This window comes from Pimephales promelas, chromosome 12 (assembly GCF_988280905.1).
Source record: "Pimephales promelas chromosome 12, fPimPro1.hap1.1, whole genome shotgun sequence".
Lineage (NCBI taxonomy): Eukaryota > Metazoa > Chordata > Actinopteri > Cypriniformes > Leuciscidae > Pimephales > Pimephales promelas.
The window spans coordinates 18,438,472-18,458,260 of NC_142780.1; the positions used below are offsets into that span (position 1 = coordinate 18,438,472).

Here is a 19,789-nt window from a genome sequence, read left to right on the forward strand (position 1 = left end):
ATTGCGGGACACTTTTAATAATAAAGAGAGCTATTAAAAGCACAAAATTTGCGCAAGAAATGCTGTTCCCAATGCGCGCGCGCTCCGAAACAGACTGCAACAAGACAAGCAAATTATAATCTGGGCTTCATATGCGCGTCTAAACGATCAAATGTAGCCTGCACAAGAAAAATGTCAAACCGACCGGCTTGGAGATTAACACTTAAACCGTTTATGTCTAAAATGAACGTAGTTATGGAAGTAGTTGAGAGAGAAAATATGGTGCATCAGTAGATATGAAATCTGAACTCGTTCTTAAAGGGGCAGCAGTATAAATGTGACGATTGCGACATTACTGAGAGTCAAACAACAAAAGGCAAAGAGAAAATCACTCACAGCTCTTGAATGAATAACTTCAGCTCTAATAAGCATAAATCTATCTATGGTAAGCTTTGCAGTGCTATTTTACTTTTGATTACTTTATTATAATTCTTTTTAGACCATACCTGAATAATGTTAGTAGACCTTCCTGAAATTAAAGCACTGTGTAGGCCTGTATAATGTGCATATTTGTTTAATTGTCTATCTATTGTTTAACATATATACTGACATACATACGCACATATCATCATTGCCTGTAGAGAGGAGTTTATTTCAACATCATATAAAATCAACAATAATGATAAATAATATTAAAGCAAACACAGCTCTGGTATCGAAAAAGTATCGGTATCGGCCGATATCCAAAGTCGGGTATCGGGATCGGATCGGAAGTGAAAAAATGTGGATCGGTGCATCCCTAATACAAAACATAAAATTCTCAGGAATAAAGAGAAGAGTCGGCCTCTCCCAGCCTTACAGGCTCATCGGGAATACAGAAAAGGGCCTGATCTCAAGTTGCATTTCATTACAGACCTCATTTCATATGTAAACATGAGTTCACAGTGGAAATTCACTGTAGGCCTATAACCCTCACAGACTAATTGGGGGCAGAAGTTGATTTAGGCTACAGTAGTGTGTGCTTACGCCTCGTATACAACGTTATATAAAGCTTGCAGGACAACTTGGTTGGCGTTGCCTTTTCAAGTTTTCAGCGTGAGAAATACACGGTGTGGGTTGTGAAGGTGAACTGGTTGAATAGGCTATATGCACAACTTACTTCCGCATTCTGTAAAACAAGTCGCATTGCTTCCGGTCCAGGTCTTTTGTATGTGCTTCATGATTTTTTTTTGCGGTTTTACCAACACTATCTCACGACCAATTCGTACGAATTCGACGCATGATTAAAAAGTGGCTAATTCGTACGACCTCACTCATACTAATTCGTACGATTTGTCTAAACCCACGTGATGGTTAAGTTTAGGGGCGGGGTAAGGGGTAGGTCATTCGTACGAATTCATACGAATTGGCCAATTCGTAAAATATGTACGATTTAGCAAAATCGTATTAATTCGTACGAGTAAGGTCGTATGAATTGTTACGAATTAGCCACTTTTTAATCATTCGTCGAATTCGTACGACTTGGTCGTGAGATCGGGTTGGTTTTACTCAAGATAACTTAAAAGGAGCGAGCAAAGATTTGCATAACCAATGTCCCTCACATGTGCAGATTGATATTTAAACGTTTTATATTTTTCATCTTCACAGAAACGTTTAGATATTTAAATGGAATAAAACGCCAATAACAGAGTGAACTAGTTAGGTTAGCTGATCACCTTAAAAATCTATAGATATCGCAGTCAGTTCTTACGGCCGTTAACACTTTCTCTGACAAGCGGATGCGATGAGACCTGTTTTCCGGTTTGGTCACGTGACACTCGACATAAAGCCTATTGCATGTGTCTCACGACCAATGTGTGAGACTTGAGAACCCATGTGGCAGAGTAATATGCTGTAAGCGGCCGTTATTTTGAAATGGCTCTGGTGGGAAGAAAACCGGAATTGTCGCCTTTAATCATAGGAGCAGGGTTCTAAATGAACACCCGCCAAATGTTGGTTAAAATTAATTTTGGCGGGTTTTAATTAAAACTCACTAGCCAAGGGTGCATTTCCCGTACAACGACGTAGTTCGCTGATTCACTACCATAGTACGATGCATCGTCGGAAAAATCAACTAGCTAGTCACGACTGTTTCCCGAAACCCACTGTCGCAAAGTATTGTTCAACCACATTGGTTTCGCACGTGGAGTAGCTAATAACTACTTTTAATGAAACTCTTTGAGATACAATTAATGCTAGATTTGTTTTATATAAATTACAGACATGCCATCTGAGGACTATTTCTAATTGTTCTCAGTTGTTTTGCTTTATTACCAGACTCAATATTTTGCTCGTTCTTGCACAGTAGAGCACGTTCGCACATGCGCACTCTTCAAACACGTTACTTCAAATCTTTTGACAAACTAAAAGACGTAAATTACATTTGTATGTATTCTAAATAAAAGACACTGAATGTCTGAATGTCAGCTTGACAAATGTCAGCTTGCTTATTTTGCTCAAGATAAGGATTTATTACCTCCAAATGTCATGCAATATCGAAACGATGCTTCTAACCACAGGTCGAGAGCTGTCGTTCAAACCACACAACTTTGCTATCGTGCTTTGTCTAGCGTGCTCGTAGGCTGCCCTGGGGAAACTGCAGCAGTCTACCCTATTTTTTACAGTCTATGAGTCTACCCAGAGCCGTCGAGTCTACCGCTGAGCCTGACGTGACGTCACGTCCAATGAAGGGCGCTCGTGCCTTCACAGCGTCATAGCCCTGCTTATTTACCTTTTTAGTGTTAAATAAAACGTGCCGTCAGATGAAATCCAGGCCTTCTTCATTACATTTGCTTTGTTTTAAACGTTTTAACTTGATGCTCTGCATAATCAATAAAAAGTCATGTGCTTATACTGTTAGAACCAGTGACAGTAAAGATGTGGGCTATTAAATATGTCTGGTTATTTTGTGCATCTCTTTTAAATAACCAACAACTCATGAACATGGATATCTTGCTATGTTTAATCTATTTTGGTTGATTGACAATTGTGTTCACTGGAATTCAATGGAGATCACTGTGGATCCAGAACCTAATCAGCTTTTATTGTTAAATAGTTACACCTTTGGGTACTAATATGACCCATTGAGGGTACAACTTCACCATTTGTACCCTATAGTGTTCACAAATGTACCCCAACTGTAGGCTACCCTTTTTTTTCCTGACAGTGTTGGTGATTGATGTCTTTTGACTTTATAAAATGAATCTTTTGAATCATCTGGTTAAGCCAGTGCTGTTCACATTTACTGGAATTAGTGCACAACCTATTTTTCATAGTAGATGTGTGTTGACACATTCTCAGAATGTTAACCACATCCTAGGCCCAATAAATACAAAAGAGTTAAGCATAGCAGCCAGATTTTTACTATAACAGTATAGGCTGTATATAGGCTATGATCTCTATTTTTTTTTAACAAAAAAAATGCAGCATCTGCTCACAACAGAATTAAAGTCCCCGTGAATCGGAAGTTGCAAACGATTTTTCTCCAGTGCTGTGACGTACTTCCAAGTGAAACGGAATATTGAACAGAGGGCTGGGTTTTACTCTAGCGCTCCTCCTCTCCATCTCTCGCTCATAGCAAACTAACGGTTTGAGGGGAGTGGTTAAGCGTTTCCCCACCCAAACTGTGAAACCTACGTCATCAGAAAAAGAAACCGTTCCAGACCGGAAGTAACTTTTCAGATTTTGATTAAAGATTACTAAGGTAAAACATTTTTTTAATATATATTCATTTGCACGGATTAATTGTTCACCACAAGACTAGTAATATGCGCTAACAAAGTAAATAGGTTCAATTTTGATTTCACGGGGACTTTAAATATTCCAAAAATTAAATTATAATTTCAGTCCTGGACCACAAGTTTGCACATCTTCTGCCCAAGGAATCACGCAGTGACATTGTAAGTTTTGGCTATAGAGAGAGCGGCCGAGAATTTACAGGTCCTGGATGGGAGGTGCGGGCAATCCCACCAGGTGGCAGCACTTTGCAGGTCTGAGGAATGTCACGACCATAGACTGTAAAAAATACACGACACGCACATAAAAAGATAAATCCAAGTGTATATTTAATAGGGTAATCCGTAATCGTAAGTGATCCAGGCAAAGGGACAAAATCATACAAAGGCAGTCCAAAACAGGCAAAAGATCTCCAAAGTGCAAGTGATTCCATGACAGTGAATGAAACAGACAGGCTATAAATGTGATTGTGGTGGTGATAGTAAGGGGAAGAGACCTCTAGTGGACACCCAGGGAACACCAACCAGACACAGTGAAAGAAATCTTCCATACCATTTGGGCAGAAAAAGGTGCCTTCCACGACTTTGTGACCTCCTCATGCACAGGCTGTGTTAATTCATAACATTTTAATTAAATGTTATGAATTAAATCATTCATAAACATACTTTATCAGTAGAAAAAAAAACCTAGTGTTTTAATGAACTCAATGGAACCTTTTTTTCAGAATATAGACGACTATTACATTATTAGTAGACAATTTTAAGTTGATAATTATATTATAGTTATTAGGTTTAGCAATGACTGATCACAAATTATTCATAAATTTTATCAATACTTACAGATTTGTGACCAACAAAATCAGTCTACCACAGAGCAGCAATATCTCTTTTTCCAATTGCACATATGCAGGAACTGAATGTCTCAGACACAACAAATGTAACTTTGTGGAAGTTACTGGGAGACTGACATCATTTACAACAGCAAAATATAAGGAGATGGATGTTTGAAGTAATATATTAATTCAAGTGACACTCTTATAACATGCATCAGTGCAACAACATTATCTCCTTCATCAATTATTATTTGCTTATTTTTATTTTGTCATTGTCATTATTGTTGCACCTCAGATTTAGAAGCTTCAGAAGTGTCCGCATTACATTATATTTTAACGGTTGCTTACGTTGAAACAAGAGCTTCTTGTTTCTAATGCTAATGAAACTAGAGTGGTGTTTCATATCCGTTACTTGATCCTCGTCAAAAACATTTGAAACTGTGGAGCTTGATTTTGACTAAATGGTTGTGCAACATATTTTCAGGAATTGAGCAATTATGTTGCATGTGCACGTCTGTATGCGGTTAGAGTGAGAGAGGAACCGTAGAATTTGCACAGCAATCTTAAAATATTCATTTACAACTATAGAAAACACTTTGCTGAGTATATAAAATTATATATAATTATAAAATATTTCTTCTTTTCACATAGGCCTAAATAAAGTCCTTTTAAGTTAAATACAAAAATACAGTTCTTCATTACTGGAACAGTAAAACATGGAATTTCCTATTCTCAGATGACTTTGGGTGTTCCTTTTAAAAAAATCATTTACTTAAGGGGCAGCAGGCTGATTACTGTATTTATACAAGCTGACTTCACAGACGTGGGTAAAAAGGCAAAGAATTAGTAAGTGTTAGACAGGACTTTAAATAAGAAAACCATGCAGAGACATGCCCTTATGTGTAAACAATCAAGTCAAACTGCTCAACAGATTCACTGCACTATTATAAAACCGTACGACTCATCGTCTCCGTTGTCCCCATGCACTTAGATGTCTAAAGATGTGGCGAATAATACAAAAATCTTGGTCTATTTATTAGCATTCTGATCCACCAAATCACTTAACTGCAGTTATTGTTTGTGTACACTTTACACCCCTAATGAATTTTTAATGAAAAGGCACGCAGAGCTATTCTAAGAAAACACTTTTTTAAACACCTCTTTACTTAGTCGTATCATCCTTACATTTTAACATGAACATGCCAAGTTTGTGACTTTGACTCTTGCCATGTATTCTTCCCTAAAAGTCTTCCAGCAAAGAATACATTAGTCACATTCCAATGAGAGCTTCCCTTTTCAGTTACCTTAGTATTTTGTTTGATTATTCTTAATTGAGGACATGAAAGTTAAAAGTGTTGCCTTTCAAAAGAGAGCATAGGCCTGAAATCAAAGGGTGTTTTTATATTTCGTTATCAATTTAATCTTTTGCTCTAAAAGGGTTAACAGAGTGGTATCTTTATTGGTCTGGTGCAGTTCAGGAGTGAGCAGTGGAAACCATGGCAGGTGTAGATTTAAAGGGATAGTTCGCCCAAAAATGAATATTCTATCGTCTTTTACACACCCTCAAGTTGTTGTAAACCTGTATGAGTTTGTTTCTTCTGCTGAACACAAATTTTGAAGAACAATTGGAACTTTGACACCATTGACTTACATATTTTTTTCTACTATGGAAATCAGTGGTGCCAAACAACCGTTCTTCAAAATATCTTGCTTTGTGTTCAGCAAAAGAACTTGAGGGTGAGTAAATGATGACAGAATTTTCATTTTTGGGTGGAGTATCCCTTTAAAAGTATGACCTTTTTTCTACCTGTAAATGAAAATCATTCTCTGATTGTACACATGGCTTGATAATGTGTGTCAAAGATGTGGGGGATTTTTCACAAATTGTTTTTTTTTTGGAGAAAAACATAAGAAATATACAGTTATGATTTACTTTTATTAATTTGATTAGTTTGGCATCAATTGCATTCAGGTGATTTTTGTTGTACTCGATATCTGGCAACTGTAAATCAGTACAGTTTTCCACTTGGCGAACAAATCGAGTACAGTTTTTTGTGTGTGTGCATAAAAGTGCCCACATGCCAAACAATCAAATAGAATGCAGCACAATGACAGCAAAACAAGTGTTGAATCATAGCGACAGTCTGAATTCAGAGCTGTGTACTAGCATACTACTTTTAGTTTTGCTTTATATGTCAGACATCAGAAATAGTATAATCAAAGACTGCATGCAAGTTCAGCTCAGAATTCAGCATCAGAGTGCGTCAGTCCTATCAAACTATAGTGATGTTTAACCGAAGGAAGCTTGTTTTGAAATGATTTCATTTTGTACCAAATAACGATGACACACTTTAGAGAGATTCTGAAGTGCACTTCCTCTGTAGTAGCGGTTTAACATTAAGTGGCATATGGCATTAGAAACATGTCACTGTGGCACATCTGGTTTGAAACTAATGGATTGCGTAATGCAGAGGAAGTGTGCTATATAGTCAGATGAGTCCATGTTTCAGCTTGTTTATGGAAAAAATGGACATAGAGTTCTATGTAGGACAAGATGAGAGGGACCAACATTCTTTAGCGACAGGTGCAAAAGCAAATGGCATGGGTGACTTGCATTTGTGTGAAGGTACCATTGACATGGAGGCATATGGATTGTGCAGAGACATAAACTGCCATCAAGATGACATATTCCTGGGAAGCTAGACAAAGCCAGGCCTCATTCTGCATGTGCTAAAACCATAGAAGTTGTGCGCCTGACTGCCTGCAGTCCATATCTGTCACTTATTGAAAATCTGTGGCATATCATGAAAAGGAGAATCGGACAGCGATGACCACAGATTGATGTCTTATATCAGGCAAAAATTGGCATTTAATATCCTCAATTCCCAAATGATTCAAAAGTGTAATTAAAAGGAAAGGTGATGCTTTGTTTTGGAGTGTGTAGCAGCCATCAAAATCAAAACTTGTTTATACTTACAAAATAAAATTAATTTGGTCAGTGAAAACATTGGAAATATTTAGGAAATGTACATTGGAAATGTACATTTTTTTCAGTTAAATAAAGGTTCAAGAGAATTAACACATCACAGATTCTTGATTTTATGGCATTTCACAAAATGTCTTTCAAAAACTTTTCTGGAAATGGGGTTGGAAAAGATTGCCAATTGTAATTCTTTAACTTAAATCTCTGTTTATTACACTTGTACCTTTGTTTTTTGTTGTTGTTGTTGCTTCAAATCAAAGTTTATAATTTTGTGATTCACCCGGTTTGGGTTATAATCTATAACACTTTTTAAAATCCCTGTTGGAAAAAATTGATGAATAAATACATCCGGAATCAAGGGAAAAAGTTGTGGACTTGCTCACCCGAATTCCCAGAAACCCGAACAGATTGTAGAAAACTACCGATTGACAATGGAATAATTCTCTCTAATGGCTCAGGTATGCTTATTTGAACGCCATGAGTGTTTGTGATGGTAGGAGTGTTAAAAATGGAAGTCTGAGCTCTTGATTTGTGCAGTGAGGTCATTAGGCAATTACTTTTGTCAAAAGGGCCAATGTACATATTCAAGAGGTACAAAAACACAATGTTCTCATCTAAATGTTTTATAGGCTGTAGATAACATGTGTTGATGGAAGGGTGTGGAGACCTGAAATAATGTAAAACTCCTCGCCCCCAATTCAAACACTTCACCCTTAAGTTTACAGGTCACATAAACCACTCACCTGGTAACCACATTTTCTCCTCCCCTACGTATGTTGAGGTGATTTCCAACTTCACTGATGTGAAACTATCAGAAATTGAACATCATTCCCTGAGGAAGTGAGACACATACTGTACAGTACCAGCCTCTCCAAGGAAACAGGTGAGAGAGAGAGGGTAATATTTTAAACAATCCATCTGGCTTAGAAATGACATCACATGTTATGTCCTAATTTATACTTATTTAACCAATCTTTGCTATAATAGCCATCAAAATACATGTTTTGTAGCAACAAGGCTTTACTGTATTTAATGTATACTGCTAATTTTAAATATAATTTTCTGTGTGTCAGTGATGTCATATCAAACAGAAGCAATGACTTCCCAGCCACAAATGATTGTAACCAGCTACACTGTTTCTCACTGGAGCTCTGATGTCTGTGACTGTTGCGAGGACTGCGGCATTTGTGAGTGTTTTCATTCATGTAAATCTATTTTGCTTATGTAATAATGGTAAGAGATATTACGAATTGGAAAAGTTGTTAAAGGAATAGCTTCCCTAAAAATGAAAGTTCTTCCCTAAAAATATTCACTCGTGTCATTTCAAACCTGTATGTATGACTTTCTTTCTTTGACAATGTAAGTCAGTTGTTTTGGACCCTACTGAACAAAAACAGTTTTCAAAATATCTCCTTTCATGTCCCGCAATAAGAAATAGAGGATTTATTTAAAGGGTCATTCCACCTCTGGAAAGATGAATTTGTATCTAAAATGGGTAATTTATGTAGAAGAAAAGTGAAATTATTTTTGAATTTGGAGCTTTCTAGATTGAGAAAAGCCAGAAAATGTATTTTTGGCTTATGTGGATGAAAGACATCAACTCCCAGAAGGCACTTGCTTTGCTGCCATGGGAGGCCACACCTACCGCTATAGAGCGCAGAAGTTAAACAACAAGTCTAGGCTACTAGTGAGTCTCCGTGATGAGTCTGCCCGAAAATGTGTTTCGAGATCGCCCAAACTGTCCAGGATTCGGCTATTGCGTTCTACAGCCGCCATTCATCATGTTTACTGTGCAGGACGAGTGACCCAGACAGCAAACTGACATTGAATCAACGTGGAAACGACGTCTCTCATGACATTGAAACAACGTTGATTTGCTCATCGAATTAACGTTAAACCAACGTCAGACGCGGCATTCTTCAAAGCTAAATGAAATCGAAAATTGTTTTGCTTTCATAACGTTGAAACAACGCGTTGATTTCAAGTTGATTTTCCGTTAGTTTTGAAAGAATGAAGCGTCTGACGTTGGTTCAACGTTAATTCGATGAGCAAAACAATGTCAGATCAACGTTGTTTCGATGTCACATTTCCACGTTGATTCAATGTCAGTTTGCTATCTGGGGAGGGCCGTGTGGAGAACGATGCGAGGCCGGTGATGTGGTTACTGATGAGCGACACCTGTGAGACGTTACCGATATCATATCTCTCACGGAGGAGCGGGAATTTTCTTAGCAATGTTAAAACATTGCTAAACTTTACTAAACTTTTTTTAGCGTTCATGTAAACACTACATTCAGAATCACCAATCGGAATGAATTCAGTTAGTTTGAAACAAAAGATGTACATGTAAACAATGCATGGCGACTGTAGAAAGCAAAAGCTTAATCCCGGACATCGACGGCCGGACATGTCTGGGAAAAAGAGGACTCGGCTTTCTGCAGAACAAGAGCCTGCTAGCTTAGCTTCCAAAAAAAGATGGCTGACACTGTGTAAGGCTGCGTTCAAGTCATCTCGTATAGATCGTAATTACGAGTTGAGCGCATTTGACCGCCACCACAATGTCGTAAATACCAGTGGAGAGCTCGGGATTTTCTTTAAGCCCCGATCTGAGTTGGGGGCGTGTCAGTGAGAAACGTTCATTCAACGTCTGTTGACGGTAAATTTTTAAATTGAATTTCAATGTTTACTCATTGACATTGTAAGGCTTTTTCATTTATAAAGCAAGCTCTCTACACAAAATATGATATCATTGTAATATAAAAATTATACCTAATGATAGAGTTTACATTGGCTTCATAAGCTAATAAAAAACATAAAAATAAAAACTCACCTGATGCGCATTCTTTGTTCTTCACTTTTTTGATAGCAGAGTTAACAAACCTTGCTATATTTTCGTGTAATTCATTAAAAGAAGTACACCACCATTTTGCTCCGACGAAACTGACTTGAACGCACCTCACGTCGTAAACACGACTTCCCATCTCGTACGTACGAACTTCCCAGGAGGACTTGAACGCAGCATAATCCCATAATGCATCCGTCTGCATATTCAGTACCTTCGTCCATATTTTCAAAAAGTTCCTGCCGGTGAAATCAAATGCACTGGCACTGATCTGTGATAGGTCTGTTAGCGCATTAGGTCCAGGCCCCTATGGGCAATTTTTGCGTCATTGTATGAGGAAGTGAACAAGGTAAATAGCAGATTTCTCTCGTCTCAGGGGAAAATGAGAGAGTTTTGCACGACCATTCAATAGTATGACTGGGTTTCGAACAATGGAAAGCTTAATGCAAAAGGGTGGAGTGTCCCTTTAAATAGAGGATGAGTAAATCCGAATGAACTATCTCTTCAAATAATTTGACGAGTAAGTGGCCTCATATTGAGAAAAAATAAAAAAATAAAAATAAAAGTGTGAATTCTTCTGACACTGGTTTGCTCCTCAGGTCTGTGTGGGGCATTTATTCCTTGCATCTTGGGCTGTAAGGTGGCACAGGATAATGGTGACAGCTGCTGTTTGCCTTTCCTACCTGGAGCTATGATTGCATTGAGAACCAGCATCCGTGACAAATATCGTATTAATGTAGGCCATGCAATAACAAATATTTTCAGTATTGATTATTGCTTTTTCTGATGTTGATGTGGTGTTGAAATTTCTGCTGATATCTATATCATTTCATGACATTAAGAATGCTGGTGTCAAAGAATAGCACTGCAGTAAGTGTTTTTTTGTCTTTAGGGCTCTGTCTGTGATGACTGGGTGATTATGACCTGCTGTCCTTTCTGTGGACTGTGTCAGATGGCTCGAGAACAGAAGGCGAGAGGTTAATTTAAAGAAAATGAAGGGAAGATTGTCTATTTAATAATGCCTAGATGGCTGGATTTTTTCTTTCAATTGTTTTTTTTTTAATAGAATATTCCAAACTATATCATTTAAATGACCCTTACATGTGATTTAACATTACGAATCAATCCTTAATTACATTTTTTTTTAAGTATACAAACTTTCACTGCAAATTCGAAGTAAATGGATCAGGCATTGTGTCCCATTGTCTGTTCTTCTTTGCTCGGGCTTATGGTTCCTCTTTCTATTCCTGTTTAAAAGAGAGAATGGCTATGATAGTTCAAACAACTGATAGTCAAAATAATCGGGAACAATTTAATGAAGGTAAGGTACTGAATTAAGGTTCTGTTTATATTTAGGGAATGTTCAAATGACAAATAGTCAACATGATGAAATGAATTAATGAAAGATATGAGATCTTGGGTTATTTAGGATTGATCGCTGATGGTTTTTGAAATAGTCAGAGATTTTGTTTCTGTATTTGTCATGCTAAAGAGAACAATTTGTTCACATGTTACATCGCTCTCTATCTACTTTGCTCACCATGACAAGATTTATGCCTTTGTATAACATCAGTATCGTGAGCAAATGGTTACATGTGAAAAAGAGAAACTTATGTAGTTTTATGCAGTGTCATGCATTTACATAAACTTACACAGATATTTTATTTAACATGTTTTTTTTTGTTTCAATATATTATTGCTGTATTATTTACGATTTTAAGGAAGTTGATGTAAAAATAAAAAGGGGAAAAAAGAGTCTGAGAAGTGGGAAATTGTCACCTGAGATGGATTAGAATACATTAGAGAAGTTTGTTTAGATGTAATTTGATATTAGGAGTAATGTTTTTGTATCTACCTTTTTACTGCCTGTATTTCACATTTGACGATATTTTATAAATCTGAAAACAAATAAAAATAAATACAGAAAATACAGTCTGTAAATGCAGTCTGTTTCTGTTGTATTTAATACATTTACGAAAAAGGAAAAAAGTCAATTTGACAAGTAGCATTACAGATCAATATGTAACAATTTTATTTCAGATTTATTTTTAAACTGATTATAACCTTCCCTTCTTTTTTGTAGCAGCTGGCTGTGTTAAACTGTCAATATTGGATTAGGTGCAGCTCATACTGAGTGAAGAACCTCGTAGTGTTGGTCTTTGAGGAGGGCAAAAGTAAAGTGGAATTAAAAAACATGGCAGATTCTGCATGCCGCCAACTGATCCTGAAGGCGGTATTTTTCTGCCTCCTTAAACTTGCCTTCAGCTACAGTTTCAGGAGCTGCATAGAGATCCCAGATTCTAACCATAAAACCTTCAGATGTATTAAAAGTCACGAACCAGACATTTCTACAATTGTGCAAGATGTGTTTTCGACAGCAACAAACCTTACAGTTTCTCGCTGTAACACTACATCCATTCGAGGCCGAAGCTTCGATCATCTGTCCAATCTTACTTCTCTTGTACTTGACGTTAACCATATCTTTGAAGTCCACAAAGATGCTTTTAATAATCTGCATCAACTTCAGATTTTAAATCTCTCCTGCAATAGCATATCATCTCTCCACCGTGATGTCTTCAGTGACCTCCATAACCTCACACAGCTGCTCCTGGGAAGCAACAAACTTAATAATACTGATATGTTCCTGTTTTCCAAATTGAAAAATCTACAGATTCTCGACCTACGTCGGAATTACCTGAAAAACTTTTCCGCTTTGGTTGAATGCATAACAAACCTGTCCAGCTTGATACAACTGGACCTTTCTTTTAACAAGCTTACCACCCTGCATCACGCCCACTGTCTGCCAGAGTCGCTTGCCACACTCTACCTCAGTGATAATAAACTATACAAACTAGGATGTGACAAGTCTTTCCTAATGAATGTGAAAGTGCTAGATTTCTCAGACAACAAAAAGTTATCATTCGAGGCTTTTCAGGACCTGAATCTGGAGAATATAACGTACCTGCGCTTGCGCTTTACCAACGTCTCTGCTAGCGAGCTTCTTATTCATAATGTACAACCGTGGAGCATCGACTTCTCTGGATTGAAACTGAAGAACTCTTCTGTGCTGTCTGATCTGTGTTCTCTTCTGCAACGTCACCTTAAAAAGAAACCCATACCTAACATGTTCCTCGAGGGCAATTCCATAAGAACTCTAAATAACACCACATTTTATCATTGCCCCAATATCACAGATGTAATGGACCTCTCACGAAACGAAATGAAAACAACAGGCTGCTTGCAGTTTCTGCACGGTCAAAACCAACTGAAAAGTCTCAAAATAGAACATAACCATCTGACAAGCCTGAAGTCCTGCAACAAAATGGAAAAGCTCTACAGCCTGAGAAACCTAAGCTATCGATACAATCGAATTCTACAGGTCAGTCCTTTTGCCTTCAGTAACACACCAAAATTAACAAACCTTGAGCTAAATATAAACATAATTGCCTATATGGACCATAAAGCCTTAAGTGGACTCAAAGATCTTGTTACACTTCGTCTCGACAACAACCTTTTGACCGATGTCTACAACGACAGCTTTGAAGATCTTACCAGCCTGAAGACTCTCAACCTGCGCAACAACCAAATAGCTGTAATTTTCAACTATACCTTTCATTCTCTGTCAAATTTAAGCATTTTAGATTTAGGCGGGAACAAGATCACTCAGCTGAAGCCACATGCATTTGATGGGCTGCATAGCTTGGCCAATTTGTATTTAGATAGAAATCGTCTGAATATGATTGATAGCCATCTCTTTGGGAAACTTCATGCCACCCTGCAGGTGCTTGATTTACAGGATAACCACATTCAGTATTTGAAAGAGCATACATTCTCGCCATTTATTAATATGACGAGGCTTCTCGACCTGAAACTTGATGCGCAGAAACCGAATGGCATATACTTGTTGCCCCGTGCGTTTTTCCGGGGTCTAACTTCTCTAAAAAGTCTTTACCTCACCAACAACCATATCATTGGATTTGGTGATGAAACATTTGATGACCTAAAAAGCTTGGAGTTCTTAACTCTAGTCGACTCGTGTGTCGGGATCGCCCAACTCAAACCTGGTATTTTCAAAAACCTTCGAAAATTGAAAATGTTATTTGTTGAGAACATGGGGATTAAATCTTTTACAAAAGAGGTCTTTGGAAATTTGACAGGACTAAAGACTCTACATCTGAATCGCAACGCCATGACGTCTTTGGACATCAGTTTACTGGACAATCTGACCAATCTAACATACATTGACATGCGCAGTTGTCCTCTCAGTTGTGGCTGCCAGAATACTGATCTGCAGAACTGGACCGTAAGCAATAAGAGACTCCAATTTCCATATCTTTACAATATTACATGCCAAGACCATCCAGGCTCATATTTTCACAACTTTGATACTAATGTGTGTTATCTGGACATAGAACTCTACCTCTTTTCCTTAACTTTTACATTCACAATATTATTTACCTTAATACCATTTCTCTACGTCAGACTTTATTGGAAGTTTAAGTACGGCTACTATGTGTTTCGATCATGGTTTGGAGAACAGTGGCGTCGCTTAAGGGACCAGGAAGAGAAATACAAGTATGACGCCTTTGTGTCCTACAACTCAGCAGATGAAGACTGGGTAATGGAACAGTTGCTGCCGAATCTCGAGGGCTCCTCATTTCGGCTCTGCCTCCACCACAGAGATTTCGAACTGGGCCGCGATATTGTCGACAACATTGTGGCTGCTGTGTATGGAAGTCGTAAAACGATCTGTGTGGTCAGTCAAAGCTTCCTTCGCAGTGAATGGTGCTCACTGGAGATCCAGCTGGCCAGCTATCGTCTCTTTCAGGAAATGCAGGATGTGCTTTTGCTGGTCTTTCTGGAGCCTATACCAAAGCGGCAACTGTCCACTTATCACCGTATGAGAAAGGTCATGCTCAAAAAGACCTATTTGCAATGGCCAGGGTTAAATTGTTCTGATCCAAGCAGTGCAAAAGAACTGTTCTGGAATCAGTTAAAGAGAGCTCTAAGGAGCAGCAACACTGGAAGCCAAGAGGAGCAGAAGATGAAGGAGGAGAATGCTCAGAAGAGACAAGAGAAAAACATGGAGGAAACCGAATATTTTGTGAATCAGACACCAATAGATGAGGAAGTATATTACCTGATGCCCTGACTACATGTATAAAACCACATTTATAATATAAGTTTAATATAATTTAATTCAATAAAAGGCTATAAATTCTGCAGGCTGCATATATTACAATATGTAAATAATAATAATAATGGAAAAGATACAAACTTACCAGAATGTATTTTAAATTTTTATTAGGCTTTTGTGGTAAAAATGTAATGAAAATGCATTAAATAATATAATTAAATAAATATAAATTCAACAGCTACAATAACTATGATCTACTTACTTTACAAGAGTATTAAATTGAATTCTTATATTTTACTTTACTACGAGATATTTTAGCAGATATAAAACTAAAATCGTGAAATCAGTTTGATGACCAAATGTTAATTTTGTACTGCTTTATTAAAAGGATATAACAAAATCTTATTTTTACAGTATAATGAAGAAAAAAAAGAGTCACTTTTACTACCAGTGTTACAAAGTATATACAAATATATTAGAGAAATCATAATGTAAGTACTCTAAACTCTCAAATACAAATCACATGTAGAGGTGATGGTCTTTTTAATTTTTGTAAACATAAAAAGGTAAATCTGTAATGCAAAGAAAAAATGTTTTACTCGTACAACGACAGTAAGAAGATAGTTGGAGCACAGCATCACCTATGATGATAAGATGAGATTAGCCATGGCAAACAGTCTTTTCTACAGGTAAAGAGGAGGGTAAAATGGTGTGTTTGACCTGGGACACTGAGTCAAACCAAGCCAGTCTGACCTGGATGTGTTAGATGGACGTGGACACTGAAAAAAGGGCTCGGACTTAAAGCCCTCTGAGAGATAGGAAGCTGAGAATGAAAAGGGAGCCCATCTTTCTCTTTCATCCTGAACTCGCTGCTGAGGGGACCAGAATCTGGATCCTCCAAAATATGGCTCTTCTGGACACTGTTGAGAGATTCTGGAGGGATCTAAATGTATACTTTTCAAACTCTTCCCTGTGCTCAGTGTCTGCTGCTGGGAATAGGAGTTTACAGAATGATCAAGCCAGGTGGGGGCTCTGAGTAAAGGGACGGCATGCTGGGTAAAGGTCTGGCTCTGGTTAAAGAGGTGTCTGCTGGGATGATGCTGAGCTCTGAAGCAATCCTGGTCAAACTGCAAAGACTGACCAAACAAATTCAGATGCAAAAAATATCCATAGAGCCCTGAACTGCAAGTAGTAAAAATTTCTTTCCTCTTTAATAGTCTAGTTTACGACAACTTTGGTATTATTTGGACTTTAAACTTTGAGACATTAAACTTTGTGTCTGATTTCACTGACTCACCATGTCTGTGTGTGACTGTTGTGGTTCTTCTAGAGAGAATGGAGGGAAAGATGTGTTCCACTCTTGTATCCTTTGTTTCTTGGTGGAAGCTCCTCTGTTCAAGTCCAGCCTAAATTCCTCTGCTACGTAATCGTGCTGTATGGCACTGTCTAGGAAGCAGAGAGGTCATTTCAAACTTTTTTCATGTACACAAATATTATACCATGAGACAATGGTTAATGACATGACACTCATTTTTGTCAGGATATAAAAATGCAATTGATTCATATACCCTCTGTATAACACAGACGAGCCTTAAGCCTAAACCCAGAATAAAAATGAATGTTTGACCTGTTTTAACTGAAAGATACCTGCACTGACATATCTTAAAATATGTCAACATCATTGTTTTGTCTTAAGATGCACACCAGTAATGTTTTTTGTCTAAGACACATTTATAAAAGCTCCTTAAATGCCATTATTGAACTAAGGCTTAATCCTGGCTTAATCTAAGCTCTGTTTGTGAAACAGGGCCATAATGATTTGAATAAACCTCTTCAATGATATGTTTTTATTTTTCTAAATTAAAATTAATTTTGTTATATTTTTGGGTGCATTAAGTCATAAATGTCAGAGTTGCACATCTGTCCTATAACCATACAAAAAAAAAAAAACCTTGAATAGTTTGGTATATTATATTTAATTATTATTTTTATCAGAAAGAATGAAGCATCAAAGCAGTTCCATTGAAATATAAACATTTGATAAAACTCATGTTGTGCAACCAATGTGCAGAAGCATGCAGGAAAATAAATAAATAAAACAGGAATGATATCATGTCTGTTTCGAGGTTAATAATTATGTTACAATAACAAATAATTTGACCTTTAATTAAAAAAAAAAATCGGTTATTTCATACTGAAAATTGTCATCGCTTTAAATTGAAAATGTTGTTGAAAATAGATTAAAAGTTTTTTGAAAAGCAACCTAAATACAAAGATTACATTTCTAGGAACTTTTACCTGTCACTGAACCACAAATGTTATTTGTGACATACCTGGCCAAATCTCCATGTTCCTGCTGTAACACCTTTCCTCGTTCTCCACTGCGTAGCTAAAAGATGAACAATCTTTATGACTCTGTCCTGAGCTGAGCTGAGAGGCAGCTTGTTTCCCATTCAAGAATGAGTGTAGCCTATACAGGTTGTGCTCTAACTGGAAGCCATGTCTTTTTTGTAAAGTCTGCATTAGCACCTCTCTACACTCGGCCAGCAGGGGACACCGATGGCTTGGTACATGGAGCTCTGAAGCCTGACACAAACGCTTTGCCAGCCTTTTCACTGCTTTCCTACAAGAATTTGACATTTGCTCCCTCTGCTTGACACTATCTGCCAATTGACCAGCCCCAGGGTCCAGTTCAGATAGAGAGGTTAAAGTTTGCAGATTTTCCAACATTTGTGGAGCTTCCATGTTTTGGAATTCCATCATTGTAGAAGTTTTCTCAAATATTTGACTCTTCATAATGCCATTTTCTTGATATGCTTCATCATGGGATTTGATGTCTGTTTGTGAAATTTCAGAATTATTATCATTGGTTTCAACTGGAGTAGAGCATAACTGAAGAACCGGGTCATTTTCTAAGGATGACAAAACCATGTGTTCAGTTTCTCTTGGTCTACTTGGACTATCTTGCCTTGTTTTGTTACTAGTATCTACTTTCCTGATGTCGGCATTTCTGTCATACTTCCCATCTTCTCTAATTAATCCCATAGGCCCTGCGTCTCCTCTATTAGTCCGAATACCAGTGCTTTTTCCAATAAGCTCCTTTCTTGAACTCTTCTTCCTCTTCACATGTGGCGGCATATTGTTTTCTTGTTCCTGGAGTGGTTCCTGTAAATCGAGAGCGCAGTCCTGGTCTGAATTAGGTAACGTTACTGGAGGAGATAGCGGTGATGTAATGTGCGTCATAGACTGTTTTCTTTGCTCATTTTTCTGCTTATCTTTCTTTATTTGGTCGCTCACCAGCCTCTCAATATCTATCGACCTAACCTCATGGCTGAAAAGGCCTCGGATGGCGGTAAGGCGTCCTTCAGTTATTATGCTTGGCTTTCGGGGAATTAACGGCTTAGCGAAGAATGTGCTCTCTTTTCTTGAACACGACAGTGGATGGATGTGGTGGCACTGTGCTTTCTTACCGCCATCCTTTCTACTGTGCTGATTGTATGCGTGAGACCGGTTTCTCTCCTGACCTCGAATCTGATTCCTTTCCTTCCTGGTTTTAAGACGCCTTACTTTATGTGATGAGTTGCAATGCACATCTGTAATCATGCTGCTGCTGCATGACGGTTTGCAGTTGTGGACAGCATTGGCTGAATGACATGAAGACTTGTTGGATGTCTTCTGAAAGCTGTGTTTATGTGGAAAGCTTTTGCAGGATTGCTGGCTTATCTTCATGTTGAAACTATAAAAGACACGTTATTATAAAAAAATAAATAAATAACGTTAGTCGGTTATGTATTTCAATAATTTAAGCAATCTGTGTTAGTAGTCCCATGCTAATTCTGTGGTTATGTTCACCACACTGGTTTAGCAACAGCATACATCAAATAAAAAACATTCTTTGTGTTTCAACGGTTGAATTTTGATTTCTTTATTATCAAATAGACATATAATACATATATATTATCAAACCACCACATGAAATCGGTATACCTGTAGTTGAGTCCAAAGGCCGTTAGGTTTTCACTTTTCGTTGCTTGGCAACGTGCTTCGAAAGATGACCATCAAATGCAGATCTCTGCAAAGACTATTTCGGTCAAAGGAAATGGCTATTAAGTAAAATGTTTTAAAGTTTGACATATATTGGAACCACTGAAAACTAAAAACAAAAACGAAGGAGATTTAATGACCAGTTTTTTGCTTTTGTAAAGTTTTATGCTATTTTATAAGTCGACTGTTCTCGGCGAT

General features: G+C 37.6%; 3 protein-coding genes across 5 annotated transcripts in view; 2 read left to right on the forward strand and 1 right to left on the reverse strand.

Moving 5' to 3' along the window:
- The window catches only part of cnfn (cornifelin), a 30,034-nt gene extending 17,679 nt beyond the window's left edge, over positions 1–12,355 (forward strand). Inside the window, exons 1-5 of one of the 2 annotated variants that reach the window (XM_089117608.1) lie at positions 3,507–3,917; positions 8,350–8,451; positions 8,642–8,755; positions 11,010–11,146; positions 11,303–12,355. In XM_089117608.1, the coding sequence (XP_088973734.1) occupies positions 8,644–8,755; positions 11,010–11,146; positions 11,303–11,392 (339 nt within the window). In that variant the 5' untranslated portion in view covers positions 3,507–3,917; positions 8,350–8,451; positions 8,642–8,643 and the 3' untranslated portion in view covers positions 11,393–12,355. Of the gene's footprint in view, positions 1–3,506; positions 3,918–8,349; positions 8,452–8,641; positions 8,756–11,009; positions 11,147–11,302 lie in introns of those variants that run through there. The other variant, XM_089117609.1, reaches the window with a different exon arrangement.
- tlr21 (toll-like receptor 21) lies at positions 11,667–16,848 on the forward strand. Of its 2 annotated transcripts, none has more exons than XM_039679347.2 (2): positions 11,667–11,731; positions 12,494–16,848. In XM_039679347.2, exon 2 carries the CDS (start codon positions 12,605–12,607, stop codon positions 15,560–15,562), a length of 2,958 nt encoding a protein of 985 aa, XP_039535281.2. In that variant the 5' UTR covers positions 11,667–11,731; positions 12,494–12,604; the 3' UTR covers positions 15,563–16,848. The 2 variants fall into 2 exon arrangements, with proteins under 2 accessions (XP_039535281.2, XP_039535282.2); XM_039679348.2 differs by having other exon boundaries at positions 11,668–11,731; positions 12,497–16,848.
- prr19 (proline rich 19) lies at positions 16,231–19,675 on the reverse strand. The gene is made up of 4 exons (XM_039679349.2): positions 19,535–19,675; positions 17,881–19,283; positions 16,845–16,993; positions 16,231–16,683 (listed from the first exon to the last, which is right to left on the reverse strand). The coding sequence occupies exons 2-4, from the start codon at positions 19,274–19,276 to the stop codon at positions 16,231–16,233; spliced, it is 1,998 nt and encodes a 665-aa protein (XP_039535283.2). The 5' UTR covers positions 19,277–19,283; positions 19,535–19,675.
- Between the last annotated feature and the right edge of the window lie 114 nt (positions 19,676–19,789).